Source organism: Eschrichtius robustus, chromosome 10 (assembly GCF_028021215.1).
Source record: "Eschrichtius robustus isolate mEscRob2 chromosome 10, mEscRob2.pri, whole genome shotgun sequence".
Lineage (NCBI taxonomy): Eukaryota > Metazoa > Chordata > Mammalia > Artiodactyla > Eschrichtiidae > Eschrichtius > Eschrichtius robustus.
The window spans coordinates 21,288,287-21,311,857 of NC_090833.1; the positions used below are offsets into that span (position 1 = coordinate 21,288,287).

The 23,571-nt window shown below is 38.6% G+C and overlaps 1 protein-coding gene and 1 long non-coding RNA gene across 3 annotated transcripts in view; one reads left to right on the forward strand and one right to left on the reverse strand.

The window, feature by feature from the left end:
• The first annotated feature begins 1,459 nt into the window (after positions 1–1,459).
• On the forward strand, positions 1,460–12,219 carry LOC137770150 (uncharacterized). The gene is made up of 3 exons (XR_011075132.1): positions 1,460–1,606; positions 8,849–8,997; positions 11,441–12,219. It is a non-coding gene; the product is annotated as an uncharacterized lncRNA (long non-coding RNA).
• Positions 12,220–12,336: 117 nt separating this feature from the next.
• Positions 12,337–23,571, reverse strand: part of KIAA1958 (KIAA1958 ortholog) — a 162,612-nt gene continuing 151,377 nt past the window's right edge. For both annotated transcript variants that reach the window (XM_068552600.1, XM_068552601.1), the window contains 2 exons: positions 23,382–23,554; positions 12,337–13,254 (listed from right to left, as the gene is read on the reverse strand). In XM_068552600.1, coding sequence (XP_068408701.1) covers positions 12,448–13,254; positions 23,382–23,554 — 980 coding nt within the window. In that variant the 3' untranslated portion in view covers positions 12,337–12,447. The remainder of the gene's footprint in view (positions 13,255–23,381; positions 23,555–23,571) is intronic.

The window sequence follows — 23,571 nt, forward strand, 5'->3', positions numbered from 1 at the left end:
CTCCGCCGTCTGGAAGGAATGAACGTCTCTCCCCTGATCTAGAATGGCACTAGTTCTCCTTAGGAGAACTGAGAAAACAGGCACTCGGGTTGCATTCTGCGTTCTGCGGTTCAGACCAAGAGCCCCGGTTGAAAAAGGTTTCGATAATGTAGGTCTGCTTATGCTCAGGCCATGGGAGGGGATGAAATCGCCCTGACAAAGTGTATATAACTGAATCAGTAAAAATGACAAGAGTCAAGGGATGAGGCGCCTGAGAATCTAGAGACACAGCGAAAAAATCAGGAGACAGTGACACCTTAAGTCCTCATGGAAGCCAAGGAGAAGGTAACTTCAGACAGAAGAGGCTGGCCAAGCTGTTTCCCACAGGGGTTGGCTGCACCCCTGGTGACGCTAGAGAGGATTCCTGGGGTACATGCCGGCAAACGCTTCTAACTTTAGTACTTATGTATTGTTGTCTCTATGTACTGCAAGTAATCCAGCATTTATGTAGCAATATAAATAACCACAGCTGACAGTTACTATTTTTTGACAGTTACTAGGTACCGGCCGTTGTTCTAAGTGCTGTATACGTATTAATATTCTTACTTAATCCTCACCACAATCCTACAAGCTAGATATTATTGTTATCCCCTTTTTAAAGATGAAGAAATTGAGGCACAGAGAGGTCAAATAACTTGCCCAAGGTCACAGAACTAGTAAGAGGCAGAGCTGGAATTTGACCCTGAGGGGTTTGACTCCAGGAACCCTGCTTTAAAAAAAAAGGATTTATTTCTGGCTTTAAAATAAATTCAAGTAAAAGAAAAGGATCAATTTCAAGAAAAATAGCAAATAAATAATAGAACAAGTGGACTCAGCTATCACAAAATTGTTAAGGAGGGACACGAATGACTGACACTTGGGAAACAGTGCCCTGGCTGCATTGTTACATTGAGGAGAAATGCATGATAGTGAACTGTACATAGTCTGCACATGTCCTGAGACTACAGGACAAAAGGAAACATCTAGATAATGCTGTTCCCTGCCTATGGGGAGGTCCAATTGCATCCTTTCAATTCTGGGCCATTATCCTAGGGACAGACAACAAACCACAAATATAGTATTAACTGTTAACTGTCAAAAATGTTATTTGTTGTTGGTGGGCGTTAGATTCTTTAATAATGTCTTTAAAGATTCACTGGGTTCTTTAAATTTGACCAAACTGTTACACATTATCACCATACTTAAGTGTATTAGAAATGTGCTAAATTACTTCCATGACTGCATTTTGAACATTTCAGCAGCTGAGTACATTGTAAATACTCCGGCAGGAATTTTGATTTCTCATCCTTATTTCTTTGGGATCCCATGAGTAATACAAGAAGCTTGTTTATTGCTGAAATATATCTTGCTTAATGTCTTTCATGTCTGTCCCTGGTGTCTTACCAGCAAAAATGGTAGTGAAAATGATCCTAAGCAGAGGAAGAAATCAAACAGGGAAACCGAAAGAAGAAACAGAAAAGGAAATGTACTGGGGAAGGAAGATGGGCTGCACACCTTCTGGGGCTCCAGGTCCTAATCTGGGAGAGGGCAAGAAAAAGGAGATGAACAGACTGAAACAAGCCAAAAGGTATTGTTCCTGAGAGACGCCCTCAGGCACTGGGAAAGAATGTCTTGACACCTAAGGGAGAGTGGGCAGGCAGCAGGCCATTGACGCCTCTAGCTCTGTCTACCCTACGTAATACATCCTTGCTGGTCCTTGCCTGCAGGCTCTCTCATTCTTTCAAGGTTTCAGTAGCACATAGTTTCCAGAGCAACGCCATGAGGAGTATTTGTCCTCAGGCCTAGAAGGCCATGTGCTACCCCAGGCCTTTTGGGGCCCTGGCTCAGTGTGCCCATCTTGGGTACTTTGAGCATGATGGATCACATCTCAATCTGTATGTTACAACTAAGGCTGCTGGGATCAACAATATTTCCACAGATCTACTCTCTGTATTAAAGGGAGAGACAAAATGTGTTGCTATCTAGTAGATGCAAACAAGGCCATGTTAACAATTCAAATTTCACTGGTTCTTGCCATTACCGTTACAACTCACCATTCTTGCCTGAAAATGTTCCTTGGGTATTATCTAGAGGGTCTTACTTGTATTTGTCAGCATCGTTACTCTCACCTCTCCTCAGGTCCTTCCTTTCAGCTTGAAGATTCAGTGATTCTATAAGATTGGTAAGGAGGGTTGTGGAGTCTCTAGTACAAGAGCTTTTTGTGTGTTTATTTTAAAGTCTGCCTTATAGAAAATTTCAAACATCTACAAAAAAACAGAGAAGAGTATAATGAATTCTCATGTACCCATTGATCTGCTTTAACAACTTATATACATCTACACCTCCACCTTCTCTACCCCTCTGGATTATTTTGAAGCATATTCTTAAATATTTTAGCATAGATCTCAAAAAGACAACTCATTTTAAAAAAAATCTAGTGCAGGAGTTTTTAAACTTGGGTTTACATATGTAATGTTGCATGCAAATACGCATCTTCTTGAGAAAATGACCTACAGCTCTCATCAAATTTTTTAACTGGTTCAGGAGTCTAAGATTTTAAAAATCATTGCTCTAAGCAAAACAATGAGAAGAGATTAAATTTGCTTTAGGGTCAATACTTGTGAATGAAACCTCTCATCTTTTCACCATTACCACCATTACACTCATTCTTAAGTATTTTTCAGAAACTTGTTTCCTAGGAATGATTTTAGCTGTTGTATATATAGAACAGTAAATTTCAACTTTAAAAGGTTTTAGGATTAAATGCACTCTCCAAAAGCCATAAATACTAATTTAAAGAGCAGAAAAACATTAGAGGCATGTATACAATGGTCAATATACAATCACCATGAGAGCTTTCCAAATGGGCCCTCAGCCTGCCAAGTGAAGAAATCTACATCAGAGAACCAGAGGAGAGTCAGTCAGAACTGATTTCACCAGAAGCATTAGCTCAGAGGCAGAGAATACAGGCACAGAACTGCTCAGAATGTCCCTACGTTTTGCAAAATACAAAGGACAACATACTTCCAGGAATGTGATGCTAAAATAAAAAAATTCAGAAACCATACATACTGCTGATTAAGTTAAAGTTACTCAGTTATTTTAATAAAACAGACATAAAATATACATTAACATTTTCTTTATTTTCAAAAATCTGGGTTAAACAGGCAAGCTGCATGTACATAAACCAAACCAAACAACACACCAACAACTTAAAAAAAACAAAACAAAAAAACCCCAGAACCTTGCAAATTAAGACTCTACTGGACTATCAACTAGAGGGCTGGACTAAATGAACAAGAAACCCTGACGCTCTAAGACAGAAAATTGATGCCATACGTGCTTTCCCACTCGGGTGTTCCCACGTGCACATACATGTGTGTACATGTGCAGGCATCACTGGAGGAAGAAAAAGTTGAAAATGGTACAATAAAATAATTCAAGTTACTGGCCATTTCCTCTGTCCTTCAGAATGATGTTTCCAGTGTTAAGAAATTATGGATGCCTCCCCTACATTAAAAAAAAAAAATCCAGAACAGTGAAAACATCAGAACACAGTTTTATTGCTATCTTTTGAAACATACGGCTACATAGAAAATACTAAAAATTTCAATAAAAGCAACGTGTTTCTTGTCTAAGTAGTTAAAGTGAACGGACTTTTGTTAGTCACAGCCAAGCAAGAGGAGACCCTGGGAAAGGTTATAATTGGAGCTTATCCAGAAGAGGCTCCTTCTATCTGCAAGAGGTTTGCTATGCTTCAGAAGGAAAAACGAAGCAAACGCAAAGCAACCCATTCACTTTTCCATTTCTAAATTTAAAGCAAACATGCTGGTGTTGTTGAAATTTTAATTTCCAGTTTAAATTGTCATGACCACTTGGGGCACAGACAAAACCTTTATATGACCAGGAAGGAACTGAGCAAGGCCAATGACACTCAGTGTTCCCGTGTGTTTTCAAGTCTGTCCAGTGCAAGCAAATGAAAACCAAAAGAAAGCAACCCAGCTTTAGTTCTAACACTGATAACTGTAGACTCTGGAAGGAAGTAATTTAGTGGGGTTTTTTTGTTTTTGTTTGTTTGTTTTTACTGCTTTTATTCCCTTACTATCTGAATTTAAACACAGTTCCATAAAACTTCAAGTATAGCTAAGGAAAGCACCTCACTGCCCCCAGCCAGCTTCCTGCTGTTGAAACTGAACTTTTCTGGCATTTGTATTCTAAAACAAGTTTCATTTCTCCTGATCTCTTGTTAAAACACAGATTTTATCTTCTGTAATTTTCTAATTTTGCACCTGTTGTTAGTTCCGAGTTTGGGAAGAGTGGAGAAGCACATAGGGATGGGCTCCACAAGCTCTGGTCTAGGCTATCAGACACCAGGACGAACGTGGGGACCCCTTGCCTTTTCTCACTTGGAAGCAAGGGACTCTTTCAGGATAGTGTTTTAAATGGTAGTGGGGAAAACAGCAATTTAAATTTTATTTGTAGAAAAAAGTATCTGAATTTTCTATTTTTACTATAATGATCATGCATCACTTCAGTAATAAAAATAAAGAAACACAATGCTGTGAGGTGGCAATTGTTTTTAGGTACATTTTCTTGTATTAGTTCAGCCCATTTTAAGTGAGGACTTTGGGCATTTTGGGATATTGTGGCTTCTGGCCATATTATCTATTTAAAAGCGTACATCTTTCTACCAGTGGGTAATGATCTGATATCCCACAGTCCCTTGAAATTATGATATTCAACAACAAAAAAATTTAACCAAGCTTTGTAGGTTGCAGTATAATTTATCTTTATAAGAATAGTACATAGATGGTTTATTTCAATGCTTGTCATAACTAAAAATATTTTCCATATCTTTACACATAAAATGTGTATCAAATCAAAGTTGTGACCAAAGTCACAACTTTTCCCCTCAGAATTCCCTATCGTTTCCTGACACTTGGTGCTATAGAGTAGAAGTCTGGAGCCAGAATGTTCTTTTGTTTTCTGATAGGCAACTTATTACTGTTTGACTGAATGCCTACAGGATTTTTCATTCTTTATCCTTGGTAGTTTAAAATTTTGCCAGGAGGTGATTAGGTACAAGTCTCTTTCACTCGTTTTTTTTTTTTTTTTTTGGCCTGGAATGCAGTGAGACCTCTCAGTCTAAATACACAGATTTTTGTTTTGTTCAGGAAAGATTTCATTTTTATAGTCTATTGATATTTTTCTCAATATACTCCTTCCATCAGGAAAGCAAATGTCAGTAATGTTAGCTAATGTTCTGTCTTCCAAATCCATTATCTTTCCCCTATTTTCATCTCCTGTTTCTTTTGAAAGAACGATAGGAAGAAAATCTCATTTGTCCTTCACACTGATTTTTTTTTTGGCCGCATCCCGCACCATGCGGGATTACTTCCCTGACCAGGGATCGAACCCGCACCCCATGAAGTGGAAGCGCGGAGTCTCAACCACTGGACCGCCAGGGAAGTCCCACACTGAGTTTTTTATAAGCATCTGTATTGTTCTTTTCTACTTCCAATGTGGATTTTAATCTGCTATTGTGTTTTTAGCTTCCTTGAAATCCTTCTTTCTAGTTTATCTTCTTTTTCATTTTATTCCATTGCCTTTTTCTCTTAATCCATTCCCATTTTAAGATAACATACTATTGCTGCATAGAAGCAATTCTTCTGTTCCTTCAATTATGACAAAGAGAATCCTAAAATTTTCTTGTTTCTTGCAGTAGACTACTTTCAACTGTTCTGGAAGCTGTTCATTTTCTTTCGTTCAGTCTTTTTTTTTTTTTTTTTTAATGCCACATTTGTTTTCTCTATACTCATCCTTAAACGTGGTCCTTTCTCCTCAAAGCCAGTATTTGCCTTTCATTATGCTATCTGTCCACTTGAGTGTTTGTCAAATCCCTTTTTTGGATGCACAGGTTGAGGGTAAGAAGATGTGCATATTTCCAAGTCCAGTTTCTAGTTTAACACTTTTCTACTGAAGTGGCATCCTTTTCCTTTCTATTGTCTGGTTTTCTGGATCTCTGATCCAACACCATACATGAAAAATCACAATATTTGCATTTTCTGCTACTTATTTATTGTTTTTGTCCTCACCTAAAGGGCGTTTTTCTCAGAATGCACTATGCCTCCAATAGATCCTCTCTGCTTGCTGCTCACATTTTAGCCCTAGAACTTGGAGCTGGACTGAATGAAGAGGAGGTGGATGGGGAGATGGGAGAGAGGGTGGGATAGAGAAGCTTTTCACTTTATAGTGTGGCATCTGGTTAAGAGAAAGGATAAGCCAGTTATTTTTCTGGCACCAGAGCTCTGAGTAAGGAGACTGACATGGTTAATGAGAACAAGTATTAAATATCTTTCAGATTTTCTATTTCACAGAACCTGTTTCATGAAGCAAAGTGAAAGAAAACAGTGAGCTACAACCTGAAAGGTTTTGTCTCACTCCACTTCCAAATGCCTTGTAAATTGTATCGATTCCTTCTAGATTCTAGAATTGAGAGGTGGCCTTCTTCTGGGTCTATATGAGTGTTTTTCTTGGAAGGCAGGAACTCAATGGCAGGGCCTTCTGCCAGACAGCTCCATTAATTTTTTAAAATCCAAATCTTCCAGCTATGGTATGGAGGAAAGATTCTGGATTAATTTTCTAGTCCTGAATCTACTACTTATTGTCTTGCTGACCTTGGATGGGCCCTTTAATATCTCTGGGCTTCGGTTTTCTTATCGGTAAAATGGGGGATTTTGATTAGGCTGTCTCAGAGTTACCTATAACCTCTTATTTTTTAAGTCTCAAAACAAAAAAATCCCCATGCCCTGATAAAGGAAAGAACAGAAAACAAATGACTAAATAAGTATATTTTGCTATGAGGTCGCTTTACCCTAAAGATTATAAAAATCCTCTGACATCAAAATTAAAAAGTGAAAGCAAAAACCCTGAGCATGTAATTGTGATGCAGGCTAGGAAGTCCTTTACATTTTAAGCAATGACACCCATTCAAAACAGGTGCAGTTTGTAAACGACCTGACTTTTATTAGAATAAACTGGCATGACCATCTGCCCTTTAAGGTAGACAATAGATAATATGAGTTATTTATTGGATAAACACAGAAGGTTCTCAGTAGGCAGAAAATGTTATATTCATTCATAGAAAACCACCAGGCTTTCCAGGAACTACTGAATTATACCAATATATTGAATTAGTAAGAGAGTACATATAAGGTATGACACAGTATGGTTTGAGAAATGAAATATTTCCCAAACAAATAGAAGCTGTTTAATTTTTTAAAAGCTCTGTGATAAATGGACCTCTTTGGGCCTGAAGAAGGCAGTTTAGTTTAATGCGTTGAGCACTGTTTTTGGAGTCAGAAGACCTGGGTTCAAACTTAAGTTCTCCAACTTATTAGCTCTGTGAGACTTTGGGAAATTTACTTAACTTCTCTGAGCCTTGGTTTCTCAATAAGTAAAATGGGAATAATTAGACCTACCTTGCAGAGCTGTTGTGAGAATTAAATGAGAATACGAGGAAGCTGTGAGAAAGCACTTACCACAGTGTTAGTCAAATCTGAATCTTCCAGAAACTTATTTGAACAAATCAGTAACAATAACTACAGTTAAATGTAAATTAATTAAATCAGTTGTACTGACCATAATATTTAGGAGCCCATTCTCAGTGGGGGAGAGGGACCTATCTAATTGCTTTTAATAGTAATGGAAGCAATATGCATCTACATATAATCCAGTGATTTTTTTTTTTGGTCTTAATAAGTATTTCCTGAAATTATTAACTTCCATATGAACTGCATTAGATAAACAATAAAGCACTTTAATTGAGCATAAAAATCTGATTCTGATCAACAATTAAAACATAGGGAACCTCTCTGGATTTCTTGGGCTATAAAGAACTAGAAGTACTCAAAATCATCATCAAAATAGGCAAACTTTGCCAGAAGGATGGGCAGCCTCCCTAAAAGGAGTTTTGGGAAACCCTATGATGTCAGGATACATGGATACAGAACACACAGGAATTTCCAGAGATAAGCTAGTTTTTCATTCCCTACAGCCTCCTCTTCTCTCAGAAAGGGAGTTCAGCCTTAGGTCATCACCAATCTCTCCCTCCACTCCTGTTTTTGCTTAGGTGATAATTTATATGGAAAAACACAACAAAGATTTTTACCTAAGAACTTTGCCTAAACAACTGAATGTTTTTCTCTTAAAACAGAGCATTAAAAATTCACCCCAAAAGTAAAAGCATTTAAAGATATACATGAATTTGAAACTTTTAATGCATTCTTCGGTTCAGGGCTGTTTGTTAACAGTTTCTCAATATGTATGGGTCTTAGACTAAATTGGAGCGCCTGTAGAGAAAATGAGGCAACTCTTCTTTGAGGTCTTCATCGTTTGCATTTCTTGCTGCCTAAAGTTAACTGGTTACTAGCTCAAGAACCCACTGTTAGCAATCCAGATTTCAATAAAAGCAACAGAGTGATGCTTGTTTGATAAGAGTCATATTTAAACATAAATATTTGTTTATTTAAGTGGTCACAATGTGGTTAGTGTTAGCCTAACCTGAGAAAAATAACATTCTGCTGCCTATAGAGATAGCAAAATAATTTAAGGAGCTGTCAAACTTAAAATTTCAAGAAAACTTATTCCTAAAGCAAGCGTTCCAATATAGCGAGAAGCACTCATTTAGGAGATTCAGTATACGATCTTGAGGAATTAGGAATTTTGCCTCCTAGTTTTGCCACTTCCTAACTACATGGCCTTGAGGAATTGCAGAAATGTAATATTATTCACTTTGGAGATGATCTTTTCCGATGATCTCCTTTCACAGCTGAGGAAAGTGAGACCAGCATTACCAAGTGAGGAGAGAAGGCGCTGCCAGCCTGGTAATCTTCCTTCCATAGCCAGAGGCTTCCGCTTCTACAGGAGGATTATTTTGTCTACATCGTCTCCACAACTGTCTATGAACATGCTGATAGGGTGGGTATAGCACGATGCTTTTAATGAGGTTGAATTAAAATAAAAATCAAAGTAACAGAGTTTCACATTTCTATAAACATTTATCAGTCAGGGCAGATTAATACAGCATATAATCCAAGGAAAGCTGGGAAATGCCACATGACCGAGGAGACCATTTCTTTCACAACTTTGGTTAGGTTTTCCCATAATACTCCCCTTTGCAAACACACTAAACCATGGGAAAACTTTCTCATAATGCCTCTCAGGGCTTCTCTATGCTTTAATTGTTTTTGCTTACATCTGAGGTATCAGGGCTTGGAGGTGCTGGAGGTAGAATTTATGGGTATAAATGTGACCACATTATCAGGTTTGCTTTCCTCTTCAAGTTTAACTGTTTAAAGGAGAGAGAATATCTCCATAATGGAAGGAATAAGTGGGACAGTGCAGATTAGGTGAACAATGTTATTACTCTTACCAAAGGTTGTAACTAAAATAACTAAGATTTATTGCATAAATAATACTATGTGCCTGGTGCTGTGCTAAAGGCTTTACATTTCATTGAATCATACCCTTCAAGCTGATGCCCCCACCATCTCTGCTGGAATAAACTTCCAAGGGGAGCCTGGCTAAATTCTGGGGAGGAGGTACCAAGCGAGCGGGGCTTCCTTTAGAGCAGGTGCAGAAGGTGCCGCGGGCAAGAGCTCACCCAAAGGACTCCCTGGGTCCCATAACACCTACAGCACCACCATTCCTGACGCAGAGCCACGGCAACTTGAGCCTCGGTGAATGTGCAAATTCCTGGTATTCATTCCCACTTCTGAATACAAAAAACACTAACTGTAAGTGGAGAAAACACTCTTAACCTCCCCCTTTCTTCTCTTGGGAATCTCCTTTCTCCTGGCTTAGGCCAAGAGTAGAAAACCCTGGAGTCCCCAGAGGGTATGGTTTACAGCTGGCCGAAAAGACAGAACAACTGCCTTAGCTCTGAAGCCCAACAAGAGCTAGCTACTCTGCCCCCCTTCAGATCCTCTGAGCATGGACACAGCCATATAGATGGATAGGTGCTTCACCATATTAGCAGGTTTACTAGGTGTTATCACATATAAACTTAAAGTGTGTGTGTGCACACACACATACACATCTACACACAAATATATGATAGACAAAGTACCTATACAGTGGGTGGCACAGGAGGCATGTAATGAATGGCATTTAGGATGCTGAGATACGATTCTTTCCTTCCATCAGGTATCACTGGAGATTCTACCTCCTGACTTTGATTATAATCATTTACTTCAGAACTCTGAGGGTTGAAAGTCCATCAAATAGGTGATAAGCGACAAACCTGAGGCAGAGATTGTTATTCAGCTGATAAAAAGCCACCATCAACAGAAAGATCACAGCCTCTGGATCAGTTATTGCTACTTTTGGAAATGTTAAAATCTGAAAAGATCCCAGTGATATCTAATGGCAATTTCTTCTTGAATCTATTTAAAATAAAAATGGAGGTTTTATTAATTAAGCTGCAGGCCCTGCCCAGTAGTTCACATAGGTTATATTTCTGTTTAAGTGCAGTACTGACAAGAAAAACAACCATGTGCTTTCCTCAAACAAAATTTCCTTTGGGTGTTCACCCACTAAAGGAAACTGTACCTCGTGTTTTGTGTCTCTTTTAATCAAAACCTTAAAATCCCTATAGGAAAGTACAACAGAACAGTGTGCAATATCAAGTCATAACACTGCTTATTAAATATTACCTGTTATTTATATACAGATGGAGACATACCAAAGTTAATCTATATTCAGGAAAGATCAACTAGTAAACGAAATAAATGTGCAGGAACTAAAAAGGGAACAACATTAAACCTTAAGGCAGCATTGGTTGAGTCTTCTCCGGTAAAGGAAGTATTACATATTTCAATGACCACTGAATGATTTTTTAAAACAATTAATTAAAATAAATACTAAAATAATGTTTTGAAAAAGAAATACGGCTGATTTTAGGACTCCTACAAAATGAATGTATACTAGACTTTCAATTGTGGATTGGAAAACATACACAGGAACAAAATGGTATGACGTTGTAGCAGTCTTTCCTCAAATACAAAATAAAGATTCCCTAGAAATTATTATTATTAATTAGTCCTCTTTGGGCTCCTTTTTCACTTATTCAGAGCAGTTATTATAACATTCTGTTAATGTTTGAATAACAAGTGGTCAGGTTCAGTCTCACCTGAGTGAAATGATTTCAAACTGCATTGATAACCTATCATCATGGTCTGATTTTTCAACTATGTCCTTGTTGCTGGGTTTGCTTACCTGGTAGGTTGCCTACATCCTCGTGTCCCAAGCATTGGTGCCAACCTAAAATGATGAGATCTCTTGTGGCTGAAAGAGTCATACTTTGACAAAAATATTTCAAAACTCTTTAATAAACACATTTTGGGATTTGTTTTCTTTGCAGCTTGTTTTGTTGGATTTTCCTGGTTACGCCTGAAAACTACTTTCAGTTGTTTTACAGTCCAGTGCTATATGCTGACAGAACAACTGTATGACACAAAGAACAGATGAAAAAAAAAAACCTCTAAAAAATGTTCAAACGAAAATAGCTTTCACATGACGCCGAGAAAGAAAACGTAGGCACTTCTGCTTCAGGAGGTTTTTCACGTTTTGATCACAGACCGCTTTTCCAAGACACTTTCTCTCACTACTGGAAATTCCCTCATGGTACAAACCGTCTAGTTCATTGGAAACCTTGTTCTCACAAGCACCGTTTGGTGCATTAATCTTTTCTCATAAAACTGTCTCCATTGATGCAGAGGTCAAGTTCCTCCCAGGGCTGAGAGCAGTCCCCACCTTCCTATCAGCATGACTGAGCGTAGCTCCACGACCTTCCATCAAGCAAGGCTGCTTGCTCTGCAGGACCAAGTTATCCAACAACAAAACGTAAGGAGTGCCAGGTGCAATTTTTCTCCTGGAAATAGTTAACATGTCTGCCTCTCTCTTCCTAGTTCCTCACTGTGAGTGTAATTCCACAAACTGTTTATAACATTCTAAAGCTACTAGGCTACTGGGATTTTTTTTTTAGTGACTACTTAAACAGTTTTCTTCCCCCCCTCCCTTTTATTTTTTTTGAGAAAATCTGTGCTAAAAAGGCACTAGATAAAATGAACTTCCTCACTCTTGTGTATGTAGTAACTTATACAGTGCATTAGACTCTATAATTTAACAAAGGTGACACACATCTGGATAAAACATCCTAAATATTCATCTACTTTCAGTTAAAAAAACAAACCCAAAGTCAAAGAAATCTTTGAAAGAAAGAAAGAAATCACTCAAAGTCCCACTGACAGGGACCAGCCTGACCATGAAGTCACGGTCATCCCTGCCGCCTCAGAGCTCTGGCCTTGGCTGCGGGGGAGCGCCCGCCTGCCAGGGTGTGTCGGGTGGTGGCCGGGACCCAGGGGAGACTCACTGGCAGCAGCTGTGGGAGCCAAGCCTCCTGGAGACCTGAGTAAATGAGACGAAGGTGAAGTTCTCACAGTTTTCCAGCTTGACCTTCTTGGCTAAGTTCGGGACAATTCCCCGAAGAGACCTCAGTCCCATCCTCTGTTCCTCGTACCACACGCTGCCCATGTCTGCGGCCTCCTTCCTGGCGGTAAGGTAGAAAGGGGACTTGGCCTCCATTTGGGTGGGTGGTCGGTGGATGTACATGTACTTGTAGAGGAGGCAGTAAGGGCACTGTTTGTGTCCCCTGGAATGCTCGTGGTAGATCTTCCCGTGGCACACTCGAGTGGAACCACTCCGACTCTCCCGCTTGACACTGTCTGTCCGGGCAAAATAGGGCTGGTTCTGTGGGTCTTTGAGCAGCTCAATGTCACCATACATCAGATCAGCATGCTCCTGCAGCGTCCGCATATTCAGGTATTGGCTGTTGTACTTGACCACGGTGGACAGAAGGGTGATGGGGCTGTCATCCCCCAGACACCCTGCCTGCCACATCTCCTCCTCATCAGAGAGGGAGAAGTAGACAATGTTGCGAGAACGGGCACCTGACATCCCTGCCTTACTCAGCACCCACAGCTTCTCCTTGAGCTTCTTGGTGGAGGAGCTGAAGGTGCTGCTGGTGATGGAGAAGCCCACGCCCGCGTTCTTCAGGATGCGGTCCAGGCCTCGGCGGATGGCATGGAGCGACGTGGCCAGGAAGTCTGAGCCGTCGCTCTTCTTAACGGTGACATAAAAGTTCTCAAGCAGCTCGTTCAACTTCACTGCAGGGATCTCAAATGAGACAAACACTGAGGTTACACATTTGCGGACACCCAAGTAGCCAGACCCCTCCTTCCTTCTCCTGATCCTCACTAGGGGCTGTATTTTGGATAGCCCTCTAGAGGGCTGCCTTCTTAGCATGGTACAGTGGAAAAAACAGTGAATTTCACGCTGGAAGATCTAGGTTCCACACTGGGCTCCACTTAGTCCCTTTAAACCTCAGTGTCTTAAGCAACAGGACGGGAGATAATAATCATACCTTCTCAAAGAATTACTGTAATGCTTAAATAAAGTAGTGGACGTGAAAGGGTTTGTAAATAGTAATGAACACACATACACACAACATATATATGTGTGTGTGTGTGTGTGTGTGTGTGTGTGTATATATATATATATATATATATATAATTATCATTATGTTTATTATTGGCCTTGTAACTTTCACTATTCCTCTCTGGAAAGCCCTTTCGTCTCTTTTCTAGCAAATCATTTCCTTCCCTCCCCTTCAATAAAATTCAGCCATCCTCTTTGAAGAGTTCCTGAACTAAACTTATCAAACTCTGAATCATTCCGACATTAATTTCCCTGATCTCTGCATGTACTTGGTGCTGTAGGGAAAGACGACTCACATGTCCATTTTGCACAGCAAATTAATGCTCCTTGATTTTTCACTTGAATTTATCTGAATAAGTCTGGAAATGTTTCTGACTTAACAATCTGTAGGGTTTCAATGTCAGTATTTGTTCAAAAGATATGAAAGACTTAATGATTATACTGACAATTAGAGAGTGCTCCTTATTTAGGCATGGCAGGAGAAGGAAGGCTGGTGGGTAAGAAAGCTTTACTTTCAAGAGGGAGCCATAAAGATAAAACCACACCTTGCTCATAGTCAATTTAGGTTGAATACACATTCTAGGACAAAAGATAGTCTCAATAAGAGATGTTTTAAAAGCAGAAACTGTACTGGTAACATTCATTCTTCTAATAGCCCTTGGGTCAAAGAGGAAAATAAAAACTGAATTATAGATTAAAAATGAGGCAAACTGAAAACATTACATATCAAAATGTATGAGGTGTTGCCAAATATACTCCAATAACACCACAGTCTTAAATGCCTTTGTGAGAAACTTTATTAAAAATAAGCGAACACTATTCAACACAAAAGACTAGAAAAAGTAAATCAAATTCAAAAATAGTAGAGTGAATCAATAAAAATAAAACAAATTAATGAACTGGAAGAGATATAAATTGGTATAGATAAGAAATGAAAGTATGTAATCTTTGAAAAGACCTATAAAGTTGACAAACTTCTAGCAAATTTGACAGAAAGAAAGAGAGAAAGCAGAGGAAAGGAAATATACACATAAACAATATTAGGAATGAGAAAGACTATAACTACAGAAAATGAATAAAGAATATGAAAGAATATCATAAACTTTATGAATGTTAATTTGAAAATATAAATAACCTGAACAATTTTCTAGCAAAATATAAACTACCAAAGTTGGTTCAATAAGAGGTAAGAGATCTGAAGAGCCCCAAACAAGAGAAGAGAATGAAATGATTGTCAAAGATGTGTGTCACTCATAAAGAGATGGCGTCATGGAGTTGATTCACCTTTTCTTTTGTATGTAAACAGTTTTGGAGCACAGGAAAAATAAGCGTTCTTCATTTTTTTTCTAATCCAAATCTGATAGATATTATACCAAAGACGCAAGAGGGAGGAGATATGGGGATATATGTATATGTATAACTGATTCACTTTGTTATAAAGCAGAAACTAACACACCATTGTAAAGCAATTATACCACAATAAAGATGTTAAAAAAAAAAAGTATATGAATATAAACGTAAACTCCCCTAAGTAAAGTACTAGTGATTTCCGTTTTGCCCAGCACCAATGTAAAACGAAGTGTACACACGTTAGAACCATGCAAGCAAGGGCATGGCTCTGATATGCACAAGTAGCAGTTAACATGGTACCAGCAAAATGAGGGCTGCCTATATTATCAAATTCAGGACTGCAGGAAAGCAATCTACGTCGAGACCAGTAGGGATTATCAGAGTGTAAGGATGATTCAATAGTAATAAATACTTCAATATAATGGACTTATTTATATATTAAGGAGAAATAATATGAACTTGATAATTACTGAAAAATTATTTGAAAGAATATGCTATCCACTTCAAATTTTCAAAAATGCAAATTAAATTTAGATTGGAAGAAAAAATATCCTCTTACTATGACGAAGAGTATTTTACAGACATGAACTATAAAAATTACACTCAAGATGAATCAAAACTACAATGAGGTATCACCTCACGTCAATCAGAATGGACATCATCAAAAAGTCTACAAACAATAAATGCTGGAGAGGGTGTGGAGAAAAGGGAACCCTCTTGCACTGTTGGTGGGAATGTAAACTGATACAGCCACTATGGAGACAGTATGGAGGTTCCTTAAAAAACTAAAAATAGAACTACCATATGACACAGCAATCCCACTACTGGGCATATACCCTGAGAAAACCATAATTCAAAAAGAGTCATGTACCACAGTGTTCATTGCAGCTCTATTTACAATAGCCAGGACACGGAAGCAACCTAAGTGTCCGTCGACAGACGAATGGATAAAGAAGATGTGGCACATATATACAATGGAATATTACTCAGCCATAAAAAGGAACGAAATTGAGTTATTTATAGTGAGGCGGATGGACCTAGAGTCTGTCATACAGAATGAAGTAAGTCAGAAAGAGAAAAACAAATACCATATGCTAACACATATATATGGAATCTAAAAAAAAAAAATGGTTCTGAAGAACCTAGGGGCAGGACGGGAATAAACATGCAGATGTAGACAATGGACTTGAGGACATGGGGAGGGGGAAGGGTAAGCTGGGACAAAGTGAGAGAGTGGCATGGACATATATACACTACCAAATGTAAAATAGATAGCTAGTGGGAAGCAGCCGCATAGCACAGGGAGATCAGCTCGGTGCTTTGTGTCCACCTAGAAGGGTGGGATAGGGAGGGTGGGAGGGAGACACAAGCGGGAGGAGATAGGGGGATATATGTATATGTATAGCTGATTCACTTTGTTATAAAGCAGACTAACACACCACTGTAAAGCAATTATACTCCAATAAAGATGTTAAAAAAAAATTACACCAAGATGAAAACATTAGAATCTTTTTTATGAAGTCAGGAATAGGATGAGAATGATGAATACCATTGCTATTATACAACAGTGCTCTGAAGATTCTGGCCAACCAAGTAAGACAAGAAAAAGAAATTACACACACACACACACACACACACACATACACACACACACATGTATGTATGTATATATGCATATAGGAAAGGAAAAGGACAAAACATAATTGTTTTCTGATAATCTAATTGTTGGTCTAGGAAACTCCAAGAGATTCAGTCGAAAAGCCATCAGAAAGAATAGAGTAGCTGCATACAAAATATAAAAAGCAATAGTTTTCTTACATACCAGTAAAAACCAGTTAAAATAACTTCCCAATAACCATGACACCCAAAACTCATCTGGTTTCAGATTTTTATGCTGTCACTTGCAACTCCCTACTTGCAGGTGTTAACTTCTCTTTGTATTAGCTGGGACTTGTGTGGTTGCAAGAGAGAGACCAAACTTGAAAAAGCCTTGGCAAAGAGGGATATCAGAAATAGTGGATTTCAAGGCCATCAGGGCTCCACCTCTCACCTCTGCTTCTCTGTACAGAGCTGCTTTCTCTGTGTAGCCACTTAGCACTCCCCAAGGGTTATATCTTACAGCTTCAGGTACTGGCAAGAGTCCAACTCTCATTTTCAGTAGAAAAAAAGTCTGAAGGAAGGATTCTGATTGGCCCACTCCTGATCCAAACAACCGACCAAAAGGTGGGCCACTGTACTAACATAATGGCTTCTGCAGTAACCATGGGGATTGTAGGAGAAGAATGGTTCCTTAAATAAGGGGTGCTGAGCAGAAAATCGTACTACCTTAGTGTTTAAAAACAAAACAAAACAAAACGAAACAAAACAACTAACCTCTGATAGCTTCCTTTTGCCTTTCAGATAAATTCCAAACTGTTTACCTTGTATGCAAGCCTTTACAATCTGCTTCTACCCTATGGTAGATTGTTTGCAAAGATAGCCACAACCATCTCTCCCCTCCCTGTTCTTACACCCCTTTGCAATGTGACTCTGCTGCTCCTCCCATCAGGAAGTAGAATCTATTTTCCCACCCTTGGAATCATGGCTGGCCATGAATTAATTTGGCCAGTAGAATGTGGTTGAAATAACAATGTGTGAATTCCAAACCTAGGCCTCACGGGGTTCTGCTTTCATCTTACAGGTTCTTACAGGTTTGCCTCCATTGTCGTAGTACATGATGTTGCCAGGTAAGGAAGCCCAGTTAGACCTCAGGAACGTGTGACTCAGAGACAAGCTGCCTCCCATCTAATATACAGATGACTGCACCCGCATGAGTATCCCAAGTGAGACCAGTAGAAGAACCACTTAGCTGAGAAAACCCCATATCATCATGAGCAAATAAAATGAATGTTCTGTTAAGCCACTAAGTTTTGGGGTGGTTTGTTATGCAGCAACAGATAACTGATACACACCCTATTTCTCTAGCTTAATCTTTTGTTCTCTTCATACTCTGTTTTCCAGCTTCACTGAACTTTGTGCCATTAGCAGAAACCACAGGGCTCTTTCATGCTTCCAAGTCTTTGCATATGCTATTCCTCTGCCTAGAATGTTTTTTCTTCTAACCTTCTCCATTTGGAAAACCTCTATTCCTTGTTTCAGATCTAGCTCAAATTCTGTTGTCTATATAAAAGGCTTCTCCAGCTTCCCTAAGCAAAGTTACTCTCTCACCTGGGATCCCAAGGCACTTCATTTAAATTTTATTATGGCCCTCTCCATACTGCACAGCCTTTTATCTATTTATATGTCTGTCTCTCAAAGTGGACTGAAAGCTTCCTGAATGCAAGAATGACATCTCATACATGACTGGTTCTTCATGCTGAAGACCCTACCAGTAGGCCTGAAATGTATCATAGATACCCAATGAACTGATAAACATGGGTTAAAGCAATGAATTAACCCTGGAGTCAGGAGAACCAAGCTGACTTAGGGTGCAGAACATTTCTCTTGATTATACGACAAGTTTCAAAGAAAAATCACAGCAAAAGCAATTCCTGAAGAAATGTCAAGTCACAAAATTTATATTCTTTGTACACAAGAAACTGTTCATTCTGGCCCATGTTGCCTGCCTCCTTTGTTTTCTCAGACTGAATTTTGATTGATAATTATTCCTCCAGGTCAAGATCCTCTTACCTAGAAAAGGTTAAGGTTAGGGGTTGAAGAAATGGTGATGAGGGTCTATGAGAAGAGATGAATTTTAAAATTATTATTAATAAAGGTGAAATTATTACATTTTAATAGATTTATTTGCTTTTTTATTGTGCTAAAATATACATAATATAAAATTTACCATCTTAACCATTTATAAGTGTACCATCCAGTGTCATTAAGTACATTCACAATGTTGTGCAACCATTATCACTACTCATTTCCAGAACTTTTTCATCATTCCAAACAGAAACTGTACTCATTATACAATAACTCTACATTTCTTCCCCCTGCCAGCCCCTGGTAACCTCTATTATACTTTCTGTCTCTATGAACTTGCCTATTCTAGGTACGTTACATAAATGGAATCATACATATCTGTTCTTTTGTGTCTGACTTATCTTACTTAGTATAACACTTTCAAGGTTCAGCCATGCTGTAAGCATGTATCAGTACTTCATTTTTTTTCACTGACAAATAATATTCCATTGTATGGATATGCCACATTTTGTTTATCCATTCATCTGCTGACGGACATTTGGGTTGTTTGTACATTTTGGCTATGGTGAATAATGCTACAACAAATATTTGTGTACAGGTTTTTGTATAGATATATGTTTTAAATTTTCTTGAGTATATGCCTATGAATGGAATTGCTGGGTGAGAGTAACCCTATGTTTAACTTTTGGGGAACTGCCAGACTTTCCAAAGCAGTTGCATCATTTTGCATTCCCACCAGAAATGTATGAGGGTTCCAATTTCTCCACATCCTCATCAACACTTGTTATTATCTGTTTTTCTTTTTTTTATCCTAGTCTTCCTACTGAATGTGAAGTAGAATCTCATGTGGTTTTGTCTTGCATTTCCCTGCGGTCGAAGCGTCTTTTCACGTGCTTATTTTCGTCATAATAATGGTTTAATGTCCTTGTCTGCTAATTCTAAAATCTGTGTCAGTTCTGGGTTGGTTTTGATTGATTCATTCTTTAGTGACATATTGATACTTTCTTGCTCCTTTGCATGTCTGAAAATTTTTGTTTAGGTGCCAGAGATTGTGAATTTTATTTCTTGGGTTCTGGATATTCTTATATTCCTATAAATATTCTTAAGGTTTGTTCTGGGACATAGTTAAGTTACTTGAAAACTGTTTGACCCTTTTGGGTCTTGCTTTTTCTTAATTAAAAAAAATTTAGATATAATTACCATATGACACTATATCAGTTTCAGGTGTATAACATAATGTTTTGATATTTGTGTATATTGCAAAGTGATTACCACAATAAATCTAGTCAACACCCATCACCACACATAGTTAAAAAACTTTTTTCTTGTAACGAGAGCTTTTAAGATCTACTCTCTTAGCAACTTTCAAATATACAGTACCGTGTTATTAATTATAGTCATCATGCTGCACATTACATCCCCAGGCCTTTTGACCACCTTCACCCATTTCAACACCCCTCATTCCCAGCCTCTAGTGACCACCAATCTGTTCTTTTAGCTAGGAGGTTTTTTGTTCTTTGTTTTTAGATTCCACATATAAGTGAGATCATATGGTAATTGTCTTTCTCTGTCTGACTTACTTCATTTAGTATAATGCCCTCAAGGTCCATCCATGTTGTTGCAAATAGCAAGATTTTCTTCCTTTTTATGGCTGAATAATATTCCATTGTACCTATACACCACATATTCTTTATCCATTCATCCATCTACGGACACTTCTATGTCTTGGCTATTGTAAATAATGCTGCAATGAACACAGGGGTGTATATATCCTTTTGAATTAGTGTTTTCGTTTCCTTTAGATAAAGGATCGTATGATAGTTCTATTTTTAATTTTTTGAGGAACCTCCATACTCTTTTTCTATAGTGGCTGCACCACTTTACATTTGCACCAGTAGTGCACAACAGTTCCCTTTTCTCCACATCCTTACCGACACTAGTTAACTCTTGTCTTTTGATAATAGTCATCCTAACAGATGTGAGGTGATAGCTCACTGCGGTTTTGATTTGCATTTCCCTGATGATTAGTGATATCTAGCACCTTTTCATGTAGCTGGGTCTTGCTTTTAAGATTTGTTGGGTAGGATTAGAGCAGAGCTCGGTCTGTGGCTAATTAGTCTCCACATTTGATGCAAGACCTTTCTAAAGTCTCTACCCCACGAATCCTGAGGTTTTTCCAGTCTGACTGGTGGGAAGAGGTACTGTTTCCAGTTCTGTGTGAGCTCCAGGTACTGTTACCTCTGATTCTTTCAGGCGTCTTTTTTTTTTTGGCCAGCCTCGGGTAGTTTCCTCACATGCAGATGTTGATCAGTACTCAGCTGAATATTTGAGACAGAATAGCTTCAGTTCTCTCACGTTCTCTTTCTGTGCAGCTCTCTACTTTCGGATATTCTGTTATGACAATTCTAGCCACCTGGGTCTCTCTGGACTCAGTTCCATTTCCTCAACTCAGCAAATCTGCTGGGCTCTGCCTGCATGCTCCCTGCCTGCACCACAGCCCTGTAGACTCTTTCAAGGCAGCAAGCTGGGGCACGTGTAAGGCTCACCTTGTTTCCCATCTCTCAGAGATCACTGCCCTTCTTTGCGTATTATATAATACCTTGCAAAACATTAGTTATATCATTTGTCTGTTTTTTGGTTGTTTCTGGCAGGAGAGTAAATCTCCTCCAAATTGGTTGGAAGTGAAAAACTTAACTGATTTTTCTCCTGGGCATGGGTTATATGTTCCCACTTCTTCCTATGTATAGTAACTGTTGATTGTATGCTAGAAATTGTGAATTTTACATTATTAAATTCTGGATTTGTCTTATCTTTTCAATGAATGTTGTAACTTCTTTCTAGTTGTTCTCATGTCCTCAGCTGCCCTGAACTCTGATTTCTGTCTCCCCTCAACTCAGCAAGATTGCCAGGCTCAGTTTGGGTTCCCCTCCCTTCAATGCAGTTTAAAAATTGTCTCTAGACAGAAAGCCTGAGAGGTGGTCAAGCGCCCATCTTAGGGATCAAGTCCTGTGCTGCCTGTTCTGTAGCAAGAGTTATTTCATATATTATGCCCAGTTTTCTAGTTGTTACAGCAGGAGAGTAATTCTGGACCCTTCTATTCCCTTATGGCCACAAGTGGAAATTTCAATTTATTTTCTAATCTGCTGGATCATTTTGATTAGTATGTTGTTGCTTTTTCATTTTTATAATTCTTTTCATTCTTTCAACAAACATTTCATACATCCTTAACCTGTAATCTACTATCTAAAGTCCCTGGTGTCTAAATCTGTTCTTTGTTGTTTCCATTCATTCTCATTCATGGTGATTTATTTCCTTAAGTGGATAGTGATTTTTTTTTTTTTAATGAGCACACATTTAGTTGGTCTTAATCTGTGAAAAATCTGAGTACCTATATTTTGGATGTTTCCCTTCAAAGATTATTAGCATATGACTCTGCAAGGAGCCAGGGTATGCTACTGACCAAGAACTTTAGACACTTTCAGGGTCTGCTCCTCAATCAAGGATTCTTCAGTTTAGCTCCCTGCCTCTTCCCTTCTTAATGATGTTATCAGCATAAGCCCTGAGGAAGAGCCCTGCCTTTCACACGTGCTTACTGCTCACACTGCTCCTGTCTTGACCCTGTGGATGGCTCCCTTTCTTTCTGCAAGTACAGCAGAAACGCCCCTCACAGTATCTAGGGCACCATGCTGCCAGAAGTAGAAACCTGGATTTCCTATTTCATCTCTTGTTGGTGCCCTAAACACATCACCCAAACTTGGAGATGTCACCTGCCCTTGCACTTCAGTTATGACTTCTATTTGCAATATCTTTGAATCTATACTTCCAGCTTTAACACTTCCCCCATGTTTTAAATCCCACCTTCCCAAATGCTTATTCGACATATCCATCTGGTAGACATCTCTATTATCTAAACTCAACATACCCAAATCAAAATACATCTTTCTGTTCTGTCTCTACATGTCCAAGAATTTTCCCTTCTATTCACAACCCTCAAAACATTTCAAGTTGGAAGAGACTCTAAGGGTTCATTTTACAACTGGGGAAATTGAGGACCAAGAATATTAAATACATTTTTGCTCATCACCTCCAATTAATTGCTCTATAATATTAAGTTTCTTATGTTCCTTCCTGTTCAAAAAAATTCAGTGTTTCCCTTTTACCTAACCCTTAAGACATTTGCAGATCTTGTGGTCAGAGTGTTTTTATTATAACAGTCCCTTCTCTGCTGCCCACCCCCAATAATCCTTCAAATAAAGTCTCTCCTTACAAACAAACACAAAAACAAAACAAAACTTCAATGGTTTCCCAATATTCACAAGATTTCAGCTTGCCATTTAAGGGTTGTCAAACTCCAGTTTTATAGTCCACTACTCCCATATATGAAGCCTCTGCTGCAGGCAAGTGGGTCTATCCCTCTAAATTTTACTCTTCATTACGTGACTCAGCCTAGAAGACCCTTGTCTTCAATTCTGTTGAAACCCTACCTCTCCCTCAAAATACAGTTTAAATATCAATTCCTTTGCTAGTCTCAACAAACTGCAATTAATTTATCCATCCGAATTTTTTGGCATATCTGATCTGTAAATTCCGAGAACACGTATTAAATTCTGTTTTGTACTGTGGATATTTTTCTTTCTATTTTATGGTCTTTCAAAGTTTCCTCAGGCAGAAAGTACCTGTTCCATGTTCCCCACAATACTTACCACAGTGCCTGGCACATGGAAGCTCAGCGAAGTTGACCAAAAGAAGAAGTAAACTTAAGGGTTTCTTACCTTGGTGATGTCTGTGTGATCTTTGAGCCCATTGGTCATACACCAATATCGCCACACATTCAGGGCATACCGTGTTGCTTTGGTCGTATTTGGGCTTACTGCACTGGTACACAGATCATTCAAGTCATCGTTAATATTAAATACAGGAAATTTGTTGAGCTTAGTAGAATAGGCTAGAAACAAAAACAAT